This window comes from Nipponia nippon, unplaced genomic scaffold (genome assembly GCF_047370975.1).
Source record: "Nipponia nippon isolate SJK-2023a ecotype South Korea unplaced genomic scaffold, ASM4737097v1 scaffold_13, whole genome shotgun sequence".
Lineage (NCBI taxonomy): Eukaryota > Metazoa > Chordata > Aves > Pelecaniformes > Threskiornithidae > Nipponia > Nipponia nippon.
In genome coordinates, this window is record NW_028262324.1 from 12,181,696 (window position 1) to 12,203,680 (window position 21,985).

The following is a 21,985-nucleotide window of genomic DNA, read 5'->3' on the forward strand; positions in this document are numbered from 1 at the left end:
TGGGCGAAGCGCCCCGAGGGACGGAGCGGTGCGGGCGGAGGGGGAGCACCGGCGGGGTCCGGGTCCGGGTCCGGGTCCCGGTCCCGGTCCCGGTCCCGGTCCCGGTCCCGCATCCCGCATCCCGCATCCCGCATCCCGCATCCCGCATCCCGCATCCCGCATCCCGCCCCTCCCCACGCCCCAGTCACGTGCTGCCGCTCGGTGCGGCCCCCCCCCAGGCCGCGCACACCTGCGCCGGCCCCCGCCTTTGTGCAGTGCAGGTGCGGCGCCCGCCCCCCCCGCCGTGACGTCACGCGGCCGCTCGCGGGGCACGATGGGAGAATCCCAATGTTTTCCAACGGATGCGCTCAGCAGCGCGGCGGCTTGAGGCGACTCCGGGAGCGACGCTCGGGGGGGCGTCCCGGGAGGGGGCGTCCCGGGAGGGGGCGGCGGGGGGCCGGGCCGGCGGCCCGCGCCCCGGCTCTTCCCCACCCCGCCCGGCAGCATGGCCCACCCCCCTGAGGCGCCCGAAGCTGCCCCCTGAGCGCCCGGTGCCGGCGGAGCGCCCCGCCGCAGCCTGCCGACGGCGCCGGGGAAGATGCTGCCGCGGCTGGTCCTGCCCGGCTGACGCCCCGCCGCCGCCGCCGCACCCCCGTCCCCATTGTCCCCCGGCCGCCTCCGGCTCCATGAGCGCCTCCTCCTCCCCCCGCCTCTGAGCTTCCCGCCCTCCACCTCATGGCTGCATCGGAAGAAGGGACCGGCTGCTTTCTCCCGAGAGGCAGGTCGCAGAGTGACCCCAGCATCCTCACCGACCCCGCGGGCCCCGGCGCCCGGGAGCACCCAGGTAACAACGGCCCCGCTCTCCACGGCAGCGGGCGGGCGGGCGGGCGGGCGGGCAGGGGCGCGCCGGGATCATCCGCCAATTTGCAGCACGCCTGTCCGCCCCGGCCGGGCCGGCAATTGGGAACATATTTTCTGCAGTAAGTGCTGAAATGATGCAGCGGCTTAGCTCCAAATAGGATTACGGCGGAGCTCTTCCCGCGGCTTTGCAACCGCAGCCTTCGTCCGCGCCGGGAGCGTGCGGGGCGCGGCGGGCGCTGGGCGGCGAGCGGGGCCCCGGGGCCGCCCGCGGGCTCCCCGCCCCTGGGCGCAGCGCTCCGGCGCGGCAGCGGTTAAGGCTGCAACTGAGGGCTCACACAGAGCTGATTTATTACTTTGGTGGGGCGGGGGGAAATAAGGTCTCATAAAGCAGGCTGTTTGCATGGGGTCTCCATGGAGACACGGGGAAGCAGAGTCATAATTAAACGCTTTCTCCCCACAAGAAGGTAATTTTCACTTCATAGGGTGAAGCGTAATCTTCTTAGGAAGTGTAGGCACAGAGGGTGGTGCTGGGGGGACACAGCCCAATCGCTAGTATATAAATAGAATATGGTGATTAGATTGTTTTTTTCCTTTAACAATGGCTAATGAGGTTTTCAGCTTAACTTCACTTAGAGGAATAATTCTAAATGTCTGTTGGTGGTGACTCAGTAATTTCAGATTGTCAGAATCTAAGCAATGATGACCCCTTTAGAAAAAGAAAAAAAGAAACAAATAACGACATCACTTTGATGTGATGTGATTGCACGGAAAGGCACAACAACAAGCTGGAAGCAAAGGCTAAGAGCCAGTTTACTCAGTTTATCTGAATGGATGGTCACACAAGAACTGGGAGGTTTCTTGATGAGAAAAGGAGTAATCAAAACAGCGTAAGACAATGAATGGGGTGGTGATCATCACTGCCCATGACACTGAATTCCAAACTTAGAAATGGGTTTGGGTTTTGGGTCAGGCACTATCAGCCTGGAAGAGACGGTCCCTGAATGCAATTTGGGATTGAACTTTAGTTCGGGCCTTTTTCAGATTACTGAGTAAATAAAATATTCCAGGCTCTTTTCATACACCTGCTATACTGCTTCCTTCTGAGCCAATGAGGATACTAATATTTGTAACTATTTTAAGTTCTTCTATTTATTTGTCTTATCAAGCAATTCTGAGTACCTTGCTCTGGAGTGGAATACAAATTAAATTAAGGCACACAGTAGATGATTTGTCTCTGATGCCCAACTGTTCCTATACCCTAAGTGAAGGGAACAAAGGACTCTTCTAACGTGAACTGCTCGACTCGCTCCCAAAGGGGCAATCTTGACTGAAGGAGGAATGTATGTTTCTGCCATTTGATTTCTGGAAGCAGAAGTGACTAATGAAAGGAAGGCATATGCAATCTCAGTTTTAATTCCTCTATATTATTTTCTGCTAATTAATTATTTTGACCTTTGTGAAATACACAACAAAGAAAGTACACAACGTGTCTGACGTATAGACAAAGATATAAACATTATTAGGCTTTTTGTAAGGAGAAAGAACTATCAATACTAAGTAGCATTTTTTTTCCCCTAATACAGACTTCATCAGATAAGACAGTGTCCCATTGCATGGCAGAAGCTATACTAATATGCAAGAAAAGATGTCTGTTATGGTATTGTGTTATACATGCAATATGTGGAGAGAAACAAAAGGTGATAAATACGTATGGTTTTTGTCCAGGTAGGTATAAATAGTTAGTAGTAGAGTTAGCACGTTTGGTAAGCTTTTCAGGTTTTAGATTTGTTTATCAAATAGTACAGAACATCTGTATGCTTCAAAATGATAGTAAAATGAACATAAATGACTTAATTTAAATAATATTTTACCCTACAGTGTTGGGTACTCAACTTACTATGAGCAATTTCATACCATTGGCTACTCAAAAAACTGAAATACAATTTATACTATTGTAAGAATTATGTATGCTAGATGACATAATTGTAATTTATCTTATTTTATTATTCTGGAAAATAATTTTATCATTATAATACTAACATAACCATCTTTGGACTCTAAGTCAAAAGAAAGTCTTGGGAGTGCTAAATGACACATTCGAAGTTTGTGTTACATCCCAACCCTGCTCGCAGACAAACCACGTAGAGAAGTAAGTTTGAACATGTGAAATCTTTGTTAATTTAAAAACTAGATTAATTTTCATTTAAGTCATGCATTTAAATTATACAGACAAATAAGCCAGTAACAAAGTATGGGTATAACTGAAGGATCACTGCAAAAACATTCCTACTTACATATGGCATTTGAATGATGCTATATTCTTACTGGAGATGGACTCTTGTTTTGCAACATCTTCTTGAATGCATAATGTGGTCAAGGATTATTCTGCACCAATTCATTTGGCTATGTCTACCATAGGAAAGTATATCGAGGTAGAAAATATGGTAATAGTTGAATCCAGCCTATATTGTAAAGATTTTTCTGGTCTTCATGTGGGTTTGTTTAAAGACATAATTTATATTCCTTTTCTTGACCTATACAATTACAGTGGTTTTTTTTCAGCCCAGCTTATAAAGGAAATTTCAATGACACAGCTGAGAATGTAGAGGTGGTAGCATATCGCTTTTCATGCCCTTACTAAGAAAATTCTCTGATGCCATGCTTTATTTTCCTTTCTCTCTTGAAGCGCCAGCTTAACAGTAGTATTGACAGTACACAGCATGGGTACAAGACTTGCTGGCTGTCTTGCACAAGTTCAGAATCTTTTATCACTGGACCATATACTCTCTTTTTAGCTGATACTGAGTAATGTAAACATCAGATTCAAGGAACCCGGGATGAACAGACTGCAGATGCCAAGTGTTGGTGCACTTCCTATTGCTTTCATTCGCAATTTTTTTTATGAACTATTGCTTGAGGTCAAATCTCAAAGGGAGTTTCCTGTGTAAGAACAAAGCTGAAGTTTGTTTTTTGGTGGTTTGTTTGTTTGTTTGTGGTTTTGTTTTGTTTTTAAAGAGGACTCCCTCTTCCAGCAAGAGCATGGAATAACTAAGTAACTGGCTGGTTCAAATAGCCTTAGATGTTGATTTTTGAGAAGTTCTGGACACTCGCAATCCTTACTGATGCCAGCAGAAGCTGCAATTACTCCAAGCCTTGAACAATCAGGGCTTCACAATAAAGCTTCTTATCTAGTGAGCTTTTCTTCACAAAGCATTCACTGTAGAAATGAAAAGCTATTTTATAACCTTGATTTACTAGAACAGATGTAATCTTTAGACTACAGTGAATTTTATCACACATAAAAAGCTTAAAAAATTACCACATGCCACTATGATCTTATTAAATGTTCCTGCAGTAAATAAGATAACAAGGTGTTCAGTAAGCTAGACTAGAGGTGGTTAATAGCTATTTATTCTAAAATAGGGATACAAATTCACTGATTTAGATCCTTCACATACAACTTTAATTAAACAGCTCCTCACAATGATCAATTAAGATGTCACAGTTGTGGTCTGAGAAGAAAATATGGACTTCAGTTCCCTGTGCAGGCTCTACTGACAAATAGATAATTTCCTCCAGCATTTAAATGGTGCATACAGTTGCTATTGGTAGTGTAGAGAATACAGGAAATAGTATAAGAAAGATAAGAAGGAATGAATGTTTCTTTGTTTTAATTGAGTCAGTTATTTTCTCCTTGAAGACAAAATAATGCATTTCAGCCTGTGATTTATGTGAACTGTTTTAGGGCCACGGAGCAATATTTTATTAGAATTAGTATAGTACAGTGAACACTGGACTTCATATTTCAGTCTTTATTTAAGCATGCTGGCACACTGAGTGAGCAAGCCTTGAAGAGGAATATGTCCTGAATTTGAGAAACACCCGTCAAAATACTTATGTCTTGCTTAACTATAGACTGTCTCTAGACTGTGCTGTTGTTAAGAAAGTGAATTTCATTTTTCTTATTGTGCCGTGACTTAATGCCAGATTCACAGGAGAAGAATCACAATTAACACAACTTTAATTTGGAAATCCTCATAGGAGAGAGTTCTAAAACCAGTAGTATCCTTCCCTGCTTCCATTATGGTGGCTGTTCAAAGTCCCATTGTCACTGAGTTTGGGAGAAGGCCAGAATATCCAATTGTATCAGATTTTGTGTATAAAGACACAACTTAATTGATTGTAGATCTGGGGTTAGCTCTGAGCTGAAAAACTACTCTAGAAAATATCACATCCTGCCATAACATCAAGGGGAATTTTTTGAGACAGTTAAGAAAGTTTTAAAATGTTAAAACACTACTTAAGTTCTAATATAAAAAATTGAAAGGTGATGGAAGATGATTTAGATGGCAAAAGACAGCAATCACTTAAGAAAACATAATGCAAAGAGGGATTTAATTAGTTCCAGAGATCATAGTTTTTTCCTTTCCCCTTTCTCTTTCCCCTCCTCCATCTTCCCAGGTAAGGATCAAGAGAGAAAGGAGAGTCTAAACATGGCAGGGATCTGAAATTCAGAACAGATTTCAATATCACCATCTATTTGAGAGACAGTTGCAGGAAGCCAAAATATTGCTCTCATTATATCCTTCCAGCAGTCACAGGGCACAGAAAAGACTGACAATCTCATTTGATTTGTAGTCATAAAAGATAGGGCTCCACAGACTGAAGAAGAGCACACCACGTCAAAACTCCGTATCACTTGAGGAGATACAGACAACCATGACAATGTGTGAAAATGTCACACCCCCCTTAATTTTGGGATAATCCATTTTAATTTGCATAAGTATACATTGGTGCCATCATGTTTTGCTCTCTGTGCTGCTACTTTTCCTCCCTGGCATCATGCAATTAACGAATGCTTTTTCAGGACTGGCACTACTGAGTTCTTCAGCGGGCCTTGCCAGTGGTCCACCGTGTCTTCCTTCTCCTCCAGTGTAGGATCTGTACCAAGGCAAGGAGCTGTTGTGGTGCAAGCAGTAGTGTTAGATATTCTTAACAGCTATATTAGCATTTCTTAGCATTCTTGTTGGAGAAGACTGACGAAGGGGCCTTCTCAGCTTCTATGCTCTTTGCTGTGGTGTGCTTCAAGATCTGACAAGTTAAAGCTACTTCAGAGTAGTTGTGCCAGAGATGTACAACTATGTTGCTGCCAGACACTAATTCCCTTTTTATTTCTATTGATACCATGTGTAATCAGCAGCACTGTGCACTGAATTAACTCAAGGAGAGAACAACTGCATAAAACTTAAAGCTCCTTCATCACTGTTTCTAGTTATCATAATTCAGAAGTTTTGTAGCAGGAAGCATTCTTGTAAGTATTCTTCAAGGATGCTACGAAGAGAATTGAAGTGTTAGCTTCCTTTTACATTGTCTCTTTGGGCTGAAGGATGACCTGTAACCCAGCAGAGCCTCACAGGCAATATAAGGACATTAGCCATGTAAGTAATGCCTAGGGAAAGCCATAACGCAATAAAATACCGGTTATAGGAATACTCTATACTAGGGCTTTTTTTCTTCCTCCTCCTTTTTTAAAGCCTAGGCTAGCCTGAATAGACTGTGCCACTCCCTTCAAATGCCTACCATTGATTTCTCATAACTGTTTAGGGTTGATTTATGCTGCTAAAGATTTTAATTAACACTTGTTGCTGACATATTTGTTCCTTCAAAAAGTTTGCTCAGTTTGAGTCTTGTGCATCGTGTTAGGGGGCTCATTAGCAATTAGAAAGTTATGCTTTTCCTCCTTAGCCGGCAGGACACTACACTGGTAAACTGCATGATGTTGGAAGCTACTGGCAGGGGAGATGTGAAAACTCAAAAGCATATTAAAAGTAAAGTATAGTAGGTTTGGGCTGCAGATGCCTGTAAGGAACAAAGGGAAGGCAAAGAGAAAGAGGGGTACAGTTGGAGTGCAGATAGATTGGTGCCAGCTTTCTGAATCTGCCCTAGTCATTTTTGCTGCAAATCTATTCTTTCCAGGCCTGTAATTCAGAAAATCTTGTAACCGTGTGCTTAACTTAAAACATGTGCTTAAGACACAAGGAAATTGATAGCAGAGGGAGTGCCAGGACAGAAGAAGATGCTCTTGATGCCCTGCCTGTCAGTTGGCGTGTGCTGTTGTCCTTTTGCAGTCATTTAGATCACTGCAACTTAAATCAGGGACTTGTAAGCTTCTCTCTGATGTCTTTACTTGTTGCATAAATTTTCAAATTTGATACTAACACTTGAGTCAGGCCACCTATTAAATGTTTTTTTTTTTCACCACAAAGATTTTGGTTTCCATTTCATTTTCCTATATTAACAAGTCTGTTCTGTTAACAGAGTTTGTTTGCCCTGCATCATATTTCTTCTGAAACAAGAAGTGTACCAGGCCTCCTACATCCTTTCCCAACATTATTAATTTATGAACAAAATTAAATAAGCTCGTAAGTGCTTTTGCTCCAGTTTATGACATAACCCTATTTTTCATATATATGAAGCTTTGTGATATTTTAAGTTCTCTCACTCAAAGTCAGAATGTTTCTGTTCTAATCTAACTAAAGGGCTCCCAGCAGAAACTTATTGTTCCACATGTGTTTAGTTCCTTGTGTGGTACCATGGGGAGTACATGCAGGAATACTCAGCAGAGATGAGAAACGTGCAGGATATTAATTTACATTCCAACTTAATATCCCATTTCCTTTTACACTGAAGTCCAACTTTCAACCCTATAAGGCTCCACAAAACGTTTGTTATTTGTGGGAAGGTACAGCTAGAGTTTTTTATTGCATAGCACCAGAAAAATCATCACCGTATTACCAAGTACTGCAATGCTAGTTATCCTTTAACAAATGGGCCATTGTGCTTTTGGGAAGGTCTTTTTCTTTCTATCAAATCCCCAATCCCTTGCTGGTCTTATCTAACTGGACCCCAAGTCCCTGTGATGCACAGAAACTTTACTGGAAGCGCTCAACTCCCATTTTTTCCTCTGTCCTGCAGTAGAGAACCTCGTCCTAGCCCAGCAGACCTCCTCCCCGGTGCATGAGTCACCTCATGTGCACGACAGCTCTCCTCCAGCATTTTCCAGGAGGTGAGAGTAATCTCTCCATTTCTGGAGAGGAGAATGGGCACAGTGCACTTGGGCAAGCTGCATAGGTGGGACTTAGTAGATGTAGATTCTGGTGCTGTGAATGTGCAATTTTGGTGCTGCACATATTTAGATTTGCAACAATGGTGTGGTATCATTATGTTGCGTATTACTCAACAAGATGCACGCTTAACACAAACTGCTTTATGCCGGTTGCCTGGGTATTTTACTTACTGAAACTACTTCGTTTCTTTTTTGGGATTCAAGAGAGAGCTTGGTGAAGTTATTTTTTAATGTTACATTTGCAGCAGTTAAATGAGATCAGTTAATAAGTATGCTATTCATGTTGAGGGTTGTTTTTAGGCTTTTCTAAGGTTTGACTGTTCCCAGTGTTTGGAGACTTGTATTTAGCCAAATATTAGAGGTCTGTAAATGAAACAGAGACCTTTATGGGGGGAAAAAAAAGTGTTCTACAGTTCTCTCTTCTCCTAAATCCCAAGTTGGCAGGTAGTTTGAACGTTGCTGAAAAGATACTTAAACCATTTAAACCTCTTTATCGAAGAACTGGAAATACTGATTATACACCATCATAATCTAGACTGGATTTATGAGAGGGAGGTCACCATATTGGAAATACCTGGTGTTGTTTTATGAACTTTTTTTGCATCTATAAGTACTTCTGCATCCTTGAGTAATAACTGAGGGTCCTATTTTCCTCCTAGCTTTACAATCATTTTCTTCTGAGCAGAAAGATTGCACAGAATCTCACTTTGAAATGCAGAAGCCTAAGGGACCATCACACAGTGCAAATGTGCACTCTGCTCCCACATTACAGAGCCCCAATGCACTGCTATTTTGATAGTCCAGATGCTTGTTGGTTCTCTCATTCTCACTGCTACTGGCAAAGCCCTTGGGACATGTAAAGGATTAGGTCTAAACTTGAATATCAGAGTTAGAGCAGGTAGTCTATCACATGTCAGTGAACGGTTTCTATTATCCCTTGTTGAATCAGAGTTAATTTATTAGTTCTAGAATGTCTTAAATATTGTATTTCCCCAAGTTCCTGGGATTCCTCTGTCATGCACCAGAAAGAACCTAGTTACGTGCACACAAGTTCTTTCTTCACATTGATGTTGGTTGCAGCAACTATACTCTGGCATTAAAAGCAGGAGGGATGACATTGCACACTGTGCAAACCATGCAGGATTGATTTTTTTATTTTTATATTGATATCTAAATAATGCATTTGCATCTTATTTAAGAAATTTTTAGGTCTTAAGTATACAATCATCAAAGCAAGCTGTATGAGTGAAAAAGGGCTTTTTCAGAGTTGCAGTATCTCATACATCCCACAGAGAAGTATTACAGGTCTCTTGTATACTCTCTACAAAGGGCATTTCTGTTTCCATCCTTAACTCTTCAGATGTTTTCATGCATCACAAAAGAACTATCACAGATTACAAAAAAGGTTCAGGCTCAGATTCTTCAAACACAAATGTCTAGTCTGAGAAATACCTATAGGCTATATCTGAAATAATGCACGATTGTGCCAGTTGCTGTGCAGCATATAAAGAGAAACTGTTCCCACTTTAAGCAGATTGCAATCTAATTTGAAAAAGAAAGAAACAGTGAAAAATTCCAAGTGTTTCTTATATTTTACATACGAGGAATTGAGCTGTAATTAACTGCCTTCTCTGAGTTTCTGTAGGAAGCCAGTGGCACCACTGGAAGTTGACTCTGGATTTTGTAAGGCTCAGTCCCATATCTTAGCCACAGACAGAGAAAAGTTAAATCAGAAAACACGTATTTGTCCACACCTTCCTGCCCAGCTTTAGGCAGGCATATGTACACCAGTTTCAGTAAGGACAGAATGTAAAGAAAAAAAGAAAAAAAAAAGAAAAAAGAGATCAGTAGTTAGGCAGAATGGGCACTTAACAGGATGGAAATGGTTCAGTCAGTCAGCCACTCTACGAGTACTGAAACCCTGTCTTGTCTTTCTCTCTTTAATGTTACAGGCTTTATTTTAAAACAAAAGTAAACGCCAAATTTGATTGCATACATTAAATACAAGCACTCAGACTTAATTTGCACACATAATAATTTGTGCACACAATTAGTTGCTTCCCTGTGCAAATAAGATAAACGTATATGTCTGTCAAATAATAAAAAAACTTCACACTTTAGCTATGAATGAAGATGGTTTAAGATTCGTCAGTGAATTAATGTTTGCACCACACTGAAAATGTAATGAGTTACATAATGCTTGGAGTCATGTTTATCTGGAAACTTAACTGTTTATTTTAGTGAGTAATTAAATAACAGTATTAATCTTTCACAATCTTTAGTTTTGGAACTCTGTTTCAAGACTGCCCAGTTAGTGCTGTAATGAATGGGCTACCCCATTTAGTTATTTATTTATAACATTATGGCGTTTTTTAACCAAATTTGTGGCTTTGTATTTTTAAAATTTAATACATAGAGTTAATTACCCTGGCTTCTCTAAGCGGGTCAGATCTATAAATACCAAAGAGTAAGTAAAGCTAAATATGATACCTTCATTTTGCTTCTAAATGTAGCTAGAGTTTGTGTGCTAATAAAAGAGATTCTTTGTGCCCATTAAATCCCATGCTTTTGTTTGAAATTTGTTGATTTGTGGCCTAATGTATACACAATTTATACATGCCCTAGACAGCACATCATATAACTACTTGATGCAGGTCAATAGCTTCATGCTCGAGTCTGCATAAATATTTCAGTAAGATGATCTTAATCAAAGGGTATCTTATCTTGCTCTCTGTAGTACAGTAATATCCTGTAATCACACATGGTTCCTGCATGCGGACCTGTGATTATAACTAACGAAAGGCATGTCCTTATGCATAAAGCACTTCATGATTGTTGCATATAATGAAGAGACAGTTTGTGTGTTAACTTCCTTATTCTAAATTTTTTTTTTAACATCCTCAAACTTTTCTGTTGCTGCATAACCAGCAACTGGACATAGATCACTGCATGACATCAAACCAGTGAAGCCTTCAACCTTTTCTGAGGGCTGCTACATCCCTCAGGCCATGCAGTCTTCCCTGTGTTGCCCGTATTGATCAACTGTGAATGTCTGTCGCATCTCATACAGTTGCTCGCAGAAGTCTGCATCTTACCTCTTAACTAAACAGCCTGCACCAAGACTTGTTTTTTCATCCTTATAAGAACATAAGAAATGCTCTCCTGGGTCAGAACTGTGGTCCATCCAGTCTAGTACAGTGTTCTTGACAGTGGCAGTAGAAGATGCTATTTAGGGAGAGCATACTTGCCTAGCCCTGAAGCTTGAGACAGGCGGGAAGCAAAGCAAAGGGTGGCTGAATGAATACACGTGAACACCACATGAAATATTCAGGGTCAGTCTTCTGTGTCTGAGTTCAAATAACATACACAAGTGTTGATGCTTTGGGCAAGTTTGCTCAGCATGTAGAACCAGCCCTGCTTGCTTGGGGGAACTCAGACAAAACATTAGTAGAAATCAGTGTCCAAGAGAGTTTCTTGGCTCCTGCAAGTACTTTTTAATTCTTTCATAATGAATGATATGAATCTGTGTGAAATATTTAGATAGAGAAAATATTCTCAACAGAAAGGTTAGCTACAATTCTACAGAAGAATTATACACTCTTCTCTATTTCCAGGTCTTGTCGTGTAAGAGATGTGATGAGATTGCTTTGCAAGAAGTCACTGTCTAAGCCAGAATACCTCAGCCTCCAGAGTTAAAATGCTTTCAGTTACGTATGATGGGCAGAGCTGGGGAAGATGACAGCAAGTTTAGGACTGGAGCCTTGTTCCCTGCGAACAATCATTCCAACAACTTGTTCCCTGCATTTTGAATAAGCATGGCAGAGTGAGGCAGGTGGATTGAGAACCTTAAATCTTGACCATCCCAAATTGTTTCAGTAGCAGAGAGAAAATGACAGTACAAGTGAAAAACACGCTCACTCAACAGTGTGCCAGTCACCTCTAATGATGGCTCTGAGCAAGGGGGGATTTCATGAACTACTGCAGAAAAGGGGAGAAAAGTTGTACAGCCTTTCACTGGCAGGCCTTGGAAATCACAGTTGTTGAGGTGGTTTGACAAATTTGGTTCTGTACGCTTGCCTTCTCTCCAGCTACCTAAATCCCCAGCCCCTTTTGGGTTGCTCACACTGCATGGTAGTGTAGGTAATGCTGACTTAATTGGGTTTCTCTGAAGTTTATGCTTTGCAGATGGGACTTCTATAATTTTGTAAGCTCTGCATATATGACAGAAGAAAAAAGTTGTTGTTGTTGTTTTTTTTTAATTATAGCAGCTATGCAGACTGGGTAGCAGCTTTCTGGGATTGCACAGGTTTCAAGGAGAAAAGCATCCTATTTTCAGATATAGCAGTTCAGCTTAACTTCAACTAAAATGTTAAATGTTTACTTCCATAACACTTGCTCATTTGACTTTGCTCTATGTTGCAATGCCTAGAAGCAGAGATTAAGTACTCGTATTAGAATATTAACTATGCAGAGAAAGCTCTAGAAAAAAGAAAATGGAGCCTAGTCTTTCACTCATACAAATTCTCCACTGGTTCACCATGAGTTTTAAATACCTAGTTCCTCGTTTAACTCAAGAAAATTAATGGAAAAATCAGAACTCAGATAAAGTATGTATATCACTTCAGATTTCACATATGAGATACTTAACTCTAGAGAACCTAGCAACCTGTAACACTTCTTCCTGCAAGTGAGGAACATAAGTGAACTTGCTGTCATCTAGGAATCCCCTACATTTAGGAACGTAACAGGGGTCCTGAAGAACATACTATTTTACTGTAAACTCCTGATACTAATTCAGAATTGAACGGTGTGATACAAAAAAATTACATTCTCACTAAAACCATGACTCTGCTAGATCTGTAATAGGAGCATATATCACCCATTGCCTGAGGCTAGTTTACTTGAACCCTTGCAATAGTGGTTAACTTAACAGATTACATGATCAGATGCGTATTTTCTTAAGGCAAACATAGGGTATGTGAACAACAGCTGTCAAGACAGACAGCAAATAGACTTTTTAATGTTATGGTGTACATTTTCTGCTGTAATTCAACCAGAAGAATAAACTGAAAGGAAGACAAGTAAAAGAGATCATTTTAACAAAAGTACAAAGAAGCATCCTTCAAAAATCCAGAATATTGTGTGTGAATGAAAACATTTTAAAAAGGGGCCCTAACTCGTAATAGAAATGTATCCTGTATCTCTCTTCTTTAGTCCAAGAAAGGATCTTTGCAGACAACAGGCTGATCCGGAAAACTGGCATTCCTCCTGTCTCACTGGGTTGGTGCTTTCCTACATTCTCTTGTTCTCTTGTGAAAGAGTAGAGCTTGTTGCAACTTTTTTTTCTTTACTTTTCAGTGTGTTTTCTCTACAGTTTTTTCACTTCTCTGCCATCTAGTCTGAGTTCACTCTGTTAGCTAGCACTTTTCTTCTGCCTTAGCAAATGCACGAGCCCCCTGCTCCAGATGCCTTTCTCCCGAATTATTCTTCTGGAAATAGAATGGGTGTTACTACTGTAACAACAGAGAAGCCAGCAGAGCCTGCCTTCCTATATTTTCAGCATTTTTCAGTCCTCAATTTGATCTTAAACTGTCAAAAGTCTCATTTATGACTTATGCCTTAAGATTGGATCCTCTGTTGTCTAATGAAGTCTGACTGAAAACTATTCCCTTAGGGCACTTATAGTGTCTCTCCTGTGTGGATGCTTCGGTGCGTAAGCAAAACTGCCCTCACGCTAAGGCTCTTCCTACAGGTAATACTCAATAGGGTCACTAGTGTCTTTTTTCATGAACTATAGCCTTTGTTGAAAGTTGCCAGTAAGCTCCAAAGTTATTGTGGGCAACATGAGATGAAAAGTGATTAAATAACCCTTGTTTCTGAAAGAAGAACCTGTGAGCAAAAAATAGAAGAAGCAGTTTTCAGTAACTTGCTGTTCCATTTATATTTTTCTCACTCTTGCTCTCATAACACTACTTCTAGGATGTGTTTAGGCTTTATTCCAACATATCAAAGGTCTCTAGTTCTACCAACCTCTTCAAAAAACCCTGCACTGTGACCTGGGGCATTACTCATCGATCTTATTTGGGAGATGACGTTTTATATAATCAGCTCTCTTGTGTCCTGCACCTGCAGAAAATTCATTCCACTTCCCATTCTGGAATTTAATATTTGTCTATTCCTCTATTTCTTTGCCTGTTGAGCATTTTAGACATATTTTGCAGTAACTTACTAAAAAAACCAACACCACACCGCCCCAACAACACCCCCCACTCCCCCAACCCAAACAAAAACCACGCTGCCAAGAGCTTATGCATTTTGAGATCATGGTTTGTTCGGCTCCTCTAATGAAGTGATTTTAAAAGAGTTAAGTTACTGCAGCTGAGACATCATTAAATATCAGCATAGAAATACCCCCTAAATTTTTTAATAGGTATGTATGGGATGATGTTTTCACTCTATCCAAAAGGACAGATCTCTCAGAAGGAGAATACACCTTTATATATATTTTTTTCTTTTTTTTCCTCATTCTATTAAAAGAAATGGAAGGCTACTTCTGGTGGGTTTAATTAATTAGTTTTTAATTCAAATTCCCCTCCCACCCTCCCTCAAGAAATTCCCCTGCAATTTGCCATCACAGCATTGCAGAAATCTTTTTTAGATCTTGGTAGCTGATGTAAAGTTGGCTGAGAACAAAAAGTACTTTTGAACAGATTAATCTAAATATACATATCCAAGTAAAAAAAAAAAAGTGGAAGTAGATACCCTAGATCTTCAAAATTGGCATTCTTTTCAAGTAGTTTCTTGAAGAAAGGGGAGAACCTCAGGTATTACATCATGTCTTTTCAGAAATAATAATTTTTAAACACCAGAAAACTTTTTTTTTTCCTGCTTTATGTTAATGATCTGATTTTTAGCCTGATAGTGCCTGTTAAAATGAAGTCATACAGGCTTAGAAATATCTTTTCTGACAGAAAGAGACAAGTCTAAGCACATCAGAGCCAACAGGAATGCCTGCAGTTTAGGGATTTTGTTGTTGTTATAGATCATAATATTCTCATAATACAAGAGAGATTACGGAAATATGGCATAGTCTTATTTTGCCTGACATTGTAAAGAAAGAAAGACTTAAAGGATTAGTCTTGGTAACTTAGCTGTTCCTTTGCAACGCATTGTGATATAATAGAAAATAATGCAGTGCATATCCTGAACATAAAAGAGAGCCTCTGGTCAGAATCTCGTTAATGCCAGAAATGATTTAAAGCTAGCTAACAGTCCCAGTTTGCTGTCCCAGAAATGACAACACAAGATGTCACACCTCTTATTCTAATGCTACAGAAGAGCATATCATGCATATGATTAAGATATCATTCAACACAACTAATTCCACAAGATTCACTTCTCTTCATTGTTAGAAACCTGAGGACAGCACAAGAAAGCAGGATTAGGTTTTAGATGGAAGCTGCTACTTTGACAGAGAATGAAACTATCTAACTACTTTCTTTCCCGATGTCTGTTGAGAGGGATGGGCTAAGGAGGCAAAGTGAACTGTTTTTCACTCAAGTAAGCTAAGCACCTAATTTACACATTCATTGGACACAAAGCTTCCCTCACGGTGCTAACAAATCACCATAATGAAGCATTTGCACACCCACACACATTTATACACATGCTGTTGCTCAGCTTGCACCTGCAATGATGGTGAATAGATGTGTAATTGCATATATAAGTTGTTGAAAGAACAGCTACTAGGCAAGGTCTATATAGCTATAGTAAGTGGCTGCTTTTTTCTCCACATTGCTGTGGTTAGCAACTTTTTGGAAGCTATTTTACCACATAAATCCTGCTCTTCCATTATACAACTCTCAAAGATTTTTCCAAGGAGCCTGCATCAGCTCTACAGGTGTTGGTACTGAGTCATGAAAACGTTGGGTAACTGCTCCATGGGCTTGTGGCTCTTGCAGAGTCAGAGAGCTGTGAGTCTCCCAGCTCCTGACTCTGATAAGCTCAGAGCAAGGGCAAGTCCTAGAGGGCCAAAGTTCAAGCATGCTCAGATCTTACAGCTAAAGGAAGATGTGTAGAAGAGGTCAAAAACTGGTACTAGAAGATTCTCCTGAGAACAACAAATCCTACTTGCTGAAGCCTGCAAAATTTGTCCTGTATGTGTTGCTAATGGCAGTACTGTATTTCCTGGCTTACAGCTTCCAAGTCAAATCTTATGTTCGCTTGATACCACATACCAGTAATCCCATCTTCAGAGGAGCCACTAAAATGCTGAAGTCATACCACTTCATTAAACATCCAAGTCGTGTTCCAAACTTTAAAATCATGACTGTTATTGTGAAATTTTTAATCATACCTTCTCAAAAGCAATATTTTTGTTCCCTCATTTCCCCTGTAACATACATCTGTGCACAAAACAAAATAATTTGGATGTTTTGTATCCTCCAGAAATAGCACTGAGATTCCTTTGTAGGCATTTTACCATTGCAACAAGCCTGACTGACCCAGTGCTCCTGCTCTCATCTTGTCATTTGGATAGCTTTCAGAAGGTATGACTTCAAAGCAACTGTTCCAAAATAGTATGTCTAGAGTGGTTTTAAGTAGCTGCTTTATTTCATTGTTCTGCCCGTAACACACTCTGCCTTCTGAGGTGTGAAGAAGGCTTCATCTATTCCACTGCCATCTAAGTCTACTTCAGGTGACAACCTTGTTATTTAGGATATTTTCTCATGACAGATGGGTTATTTACAGCAATTGTTTCCCAAAGATGGATGTAGCATCATTTTCATAAATTGTCAGCAGCTTTGGGATCACAAGTATCACAGTGTATTTGTTTAGTCTTATCCATTTATCTGCAAATCAGCAAATTCAAAGTGGCTCCAACATCAGATTCTAATAACAGTGATGTTTGTTTGAATAGTAATTATATTCTTCTTTTTAGAGTTTTGTCTGAAATTTAACAGTTCTAACTATACATTTTTAATGGGCATTTCACGTCTGTGTTTGATACCGCTGCCCATCAGTTTGTTTGACTGAAGATAATGGAAACTCACAGTTGCGCATCTAAACCAGTGCATCCCTGCAAAACTATTTGCACTATTTAAATGCATGGACACTAAACTGTGATTCTCTTTCAGGTCTTGTGCTATCATATAAACCATATCCATTGAAAATTGATTTGATATGCATAATCACTGTTTAATTGTAGTATCTCCTAAAAAGGCTATTTTGTGTAAGTGAAAATAATAGCGTAGGACAAGGATATGGTTTTCTCTATATAAGCAAGCTATTCTGATTACCCTGTCCTAATAGCATAATTGCATTCCGTATGGTCTCTCCTCAGCAATAACTCTGGTAATTACAGTCTACATGTGGTCCAGGTCCTGATGGAAAAGGAAGGGGTTTGGGTTTGGGGTTTTGTTGTTACTGATGTTGTTGCGTGAATCTGAGTTTTAAAAGTGTGTAGCTAGATTTTTCTGTACTGCAGCTATGGTCAAGCTCTAGGATAAGCTCTAGGATAAAGCAGGGTAGCCATCAGGTTTTATTAATTTGTCAGGTTTTACCACTGTTGCTGAAAAAATAATAGTTGCAGCCTTTATTGGTGGAGGGAGGTGGGAAAAGGAGAGGTAAGGAGGGAATGGGAGCCGTCACCTGTTTACCTTTATATTTTGGTATGTTTTTCTGTCAACATATTAGGTGAAAAGCACAACCCAAAGGGTAGTCTGGATTTCCCACATTTCCTTTCTTCATGGCTCATGTCACTATAAATCCATCAAGCCTGCAGTCACATCCTCAATCTAGCTCTGAGTGTGCTTAAGAGACACCAGCTTAGATCACCAGCTTTGGCCCTAGTATCCATATATAAGAGGTTGCTCAAACTTCAGATATATTTAGGACTGAATTTCAGCCAATGAAGTACTACTATAAGAGCTGTTTCTCTAAAACAATTTAGAATGCCGAGCCAAGCATGAAGCCATTTGGCCATCATAAGAGATGAGAACACAGCTTTTAGATTCAAGAGGATTTAACTGTGGAATGGTCTTGTAGAAGCGCTTAGGCAAATCTAGTCTGATAGCCCTTAAGAAATATTACATAACCATCATAATTTTCCAATTTTTTCAATGAAAAATTACATTTGAAGTTGTAGCACCCATTCTATTTCCAAAATATTCTTATCCTCCCCTCCCTGAAAAAGACTCCAGAAAACCCAACCCCAACCAAAATTTGGCCCCTCAAAAAAAGAGAAGAGCCAGGCAATTATGTCTGTAAGTAACTAAGTTATTGCTAATGATTTTATGCAGAATGTGCTCAAATACTCAGATCACAGAAAGCATAAAAAACAGTATATAACATCCCTAAGAGAACAGACAAGGTCTGAAAGGGCCCAAATAACCCATCGTGATAATGTGACTAAGCCCTGATGGGAAGGACTGGAAGGATAATTTCACTGCTATTGCATGTGGAATTCTTGTTCTGTAAACAACAGAACCTCAGTTCTTCTGGGAATACTGCAGTCACTTCAAGAAAAAATGTGGTTTTCAATGCGTTAGTTCATGATACGCACTTTGCTTACTATACAACAAGAGATTTAATGAAATGGCTTGGGGTCTGAAACAGAATTTTTCAGCTATTCATAATTTTGTAGCTGATTTAACCATTCACCTAGAATTGTGATGCAGAGCAAGTAATTGCACATGTTAATGGCAATTACAATAGCTAACAGGCATAATTAAGTGGTTTGCATATGCACTCATGGGATTTTTTGCATACAAATGATTTGTATATTTTGGCATCTGATTTTACAAATTTTCTTCATTGTATGTAAAAGAACTCTCTTTTATATGTTGTTGCCTTGCCTATTTCATTTTGCACAATGTATTATACTAAACGTTCAAAGCATTTAAGCACACAATTACCACTGATACATATTTCAACCAAATTATTGTAATTGCCTGATGGTTTAACCCCATTGGATGAATAATGCTTTTTTTTAATCACAGACTGATTCTTATGTGTTTGTCTAGTTCTCTGGTGGATCAAGGACTGTCTTATTTACGAGAAAAACACAAATTTTAGAAACATGGTTTTGTAACTGAACTTTGAAAAATCCCTTTATGTGTCATTGTGGCCTTTCTTGAGAATCTACCTGTGGAAGAAGCTACTGACTAAAGAGTTGATAGCACAGAAGCCAGAATTTGCCAGACTACTTTTCTTCCTTTGGTTTTGTTTCATTACTTCAGTGTCCCTTTTTCATGTTAATTTTTTTTAAGACTGAATAAGTCATGCTACTAAATATTACCCCATCCCTGCTCTTTAAGTTCTGATTTCAGTTTCTCAACGGTCACTTTATTTAAGCTTGTCACAATGGTTTGAAATATGGCAAACACACTGATTCTGCATTGGTAAAGACAGGTTATTGTGCGTTGGTTAAGACAGGGAGTGCTAATTCTGGAGCTGCATACCTCTAGGGTGTGATCATCTCCTTGGAAGCAGAAGAGAACAAAGTTTTCTCATTCCCATTTACAAAGGGCCAAATTTTAGTTTGAGTGGCACGCAGGTTATCTGAAGGAACCAGAAACACAGGAGGTGCCATTAAGCTTATCCACTTTCACTTACTCCTGGTTTCTCCACACCTAAGATGCACCGGCTCCCTTCCAGAGTAAGCTAGGTAGGGTCCTCCAAGAGACCATAGTTGATGTGACTTCTGTTTGGTAGGGTAAGGGTTTTTCTCTGTATATCTTCACTTTTGGAAAATTCTACTGAGATTAGTCTCGAGGTATCTGCATAACCCATTTCACCATGAAATGGAAAAAAAAAAGGAAAGAACCCCTAAATTCAGAGAACCAGCTTACATAGGAGGACAATCCAGAAAGTTTTAGCTGTATCAGTTGTATGGTTTGGCAGTTTTATAATGCAGCTAGACTTTTTTCAGGGATCAGAATGACTCACTGCAGAATAGACAGAGCTAATGATGGTTGAAGAGTTCTAATGATGCCTTTTGTGTACAAACAAAGTACAAATCCATTATATTCTGCTTTCATTTTATTAATTAGTCATTCATTACCCAATGCACTATCAATTAAGCCTCTCTGAAGAAATTCTTAGTATCCTCCTGTTCCTTTTATTCATAATAAATATATCAGTCTCTGATTAAATGCCTGTTCGTTAGAACAGGTTCAGAGGATACAACATAGTTTATCTCTTTACAGTATGACCCAAGGCTCCGATGACATAATTAAAGCATACTTTAGTGGACAGACCAGCTACCCACAGCGTGCATCCTCAGTGGTCTCATCCAAAGTCATAATGGTTATGGTTCAACCTAAAATCAGTCTTCAGGAGCGTCTCAATATGCATATGCCTCAGAACACACTGAGTCAGCCTGTGCTGGAATGAAGCATGTAGTAAAACCCAATAACAATCCATGTTTATTAAAATCACAAATTCTTATTTCAGAGCATTTGCAAATAGATAAAATATTTAAATTCTAACAAGCAAGGTACCAAATGGCTGTGTTAGTCTGGGAACACACTCAAATGGTTCAATCTATTCTAATTTGGCTAATTTCTCCTAAAAGTTATAGTGGTCTCTCCCATTTAACAAAATTAGGCAACATCTGTACAAAATAAGGTTTGAATAACTAAGCATATGTTTTGCACACATGCAAATAAACTTAATTAAGAGTTGCGCTCAGTCATAGAGTGAACTGACATAAGGTATTGGACTAGAACTGAGCAATGCCACTTGTATTTGGCTGCTGAACTCATACGATGCACATTTTGAACACTGCAGACATAATCTAGCAAGTACAAGTTGATGATAGTGTCAGGAAAACTGTAATACAATCAAAGGGAATATGCAGATAGAAAGTAAGAAAGTGCAACTATATTACTCATCAGGATTTATTTGCTTAGCTATAATGGATATCATTGCATCTAACTAAAACAGTAAGGGCTGTAAAAACAAATTTGGGTCACTCCATAACCTTAATTAGTAACCACTAATCTTCCTAAACTTATTGCCTTCTCAACCAGTCAAAAACCCCCAGACTTTTGCCTCCAGTTCCCCAGATGACCTGTAATAACTTTGCATTTTATTTAACTGATGCTGACTTGAAACATGGACAAGTTCTATCCTTCTCAAAAAATACAGAAATAGCTAAAAATAAGAATTAGAGAGAAAGCCCTCCTTACTTCTTTTTATAGTCACAGTTTGAATTTCATGCATGGCAGTAGCTCTAAGGCATTGAAGCTATTAGATCATTTTTAGTTCTACCTATTATGTGAGCTGTTTTAGAAGAGAGAAAAACCTACTCAAATATATTTAAAGATAAAAGCAAAACATGAAACACAGCATTTTGAATGTATGCCAACGTCTGCATCAATGACATTCATGAGCCAACTGCATTCTAAAACAATCGCACAGAGCCTGAATTCACAGCCTGAACCATTACAGCAAAACCTGCCAGATTTAATGTATGCAGTTATTTAATCTCCATTGTAGCGTTCAAAGATGGCAATCATACATCCCGGCCACAGTGCTTCATTTTGTCATTAGTTTACACCAGTTTTTAACAGTCACAACAGTCTAGTGCCAAGGGTTGTTGTAAGGGGAAGCCACTTAGTTACATGCAGTATGACTGGTACCAAAATTTGGCCACCTGCGATTTCTAATGGTCTAGATTTTCAGCTGGTGAAAAATGGCTGTCCTCAATGGAATCGGGATAGTTAATTCAAGCCGAGGAACTGGTGTGTTCTCTTTTCTTATCTTTCACTTTCTCCCACATACACCCCCATTATCTTTAAAGTGTTTTAACTGCTTCTACTGGGCAGAGGAGGAGAAGAGAGGCAAGGTAGTTTCTTGTCAGAGTAATTGCCTTATCCTCTGTTTTAATTGAGATGATAGGCCTATGTACCCTCACATTTAGGAAAGCAATCTTGAATTGCTGTTGAAGAACCAGCCTGGAAAAGTCATCCAAATATGTATAATGAAACATAAATTGAACGAGGTGCGTAAAAA

At 39.8% G+C, this 21,985-nt stretch overlaps 1 protein-coding gene across 3 annotated transcripts in view; it reads left to right on the forward strand.

Annotated features, from left to right (window-relative positions):
- Window positions 1-510: 510 nt before the first annotated feature.
- Window positions 511-21,985, forward strand: part of PHACTR3 (phosphatase and actin regulator 3) — a 113,594-nt gene continuing 92,119 nt past the window's right edge. For all 3 annotated transcript variants that reach the window (XM_087750352.1, XM_087750353.1, XM_087750351.1), the window contains exon 1: window positions 511-823. In XM_087750352.1, the coding sequence (XP_087606478.1) occupies window positions 715-823 (109 nt within the window). In that variant the 5' untranslated portion in view covers window positions 511-714. The remainder of the gene's footprint in view (window positions 824-21,985) is intronic.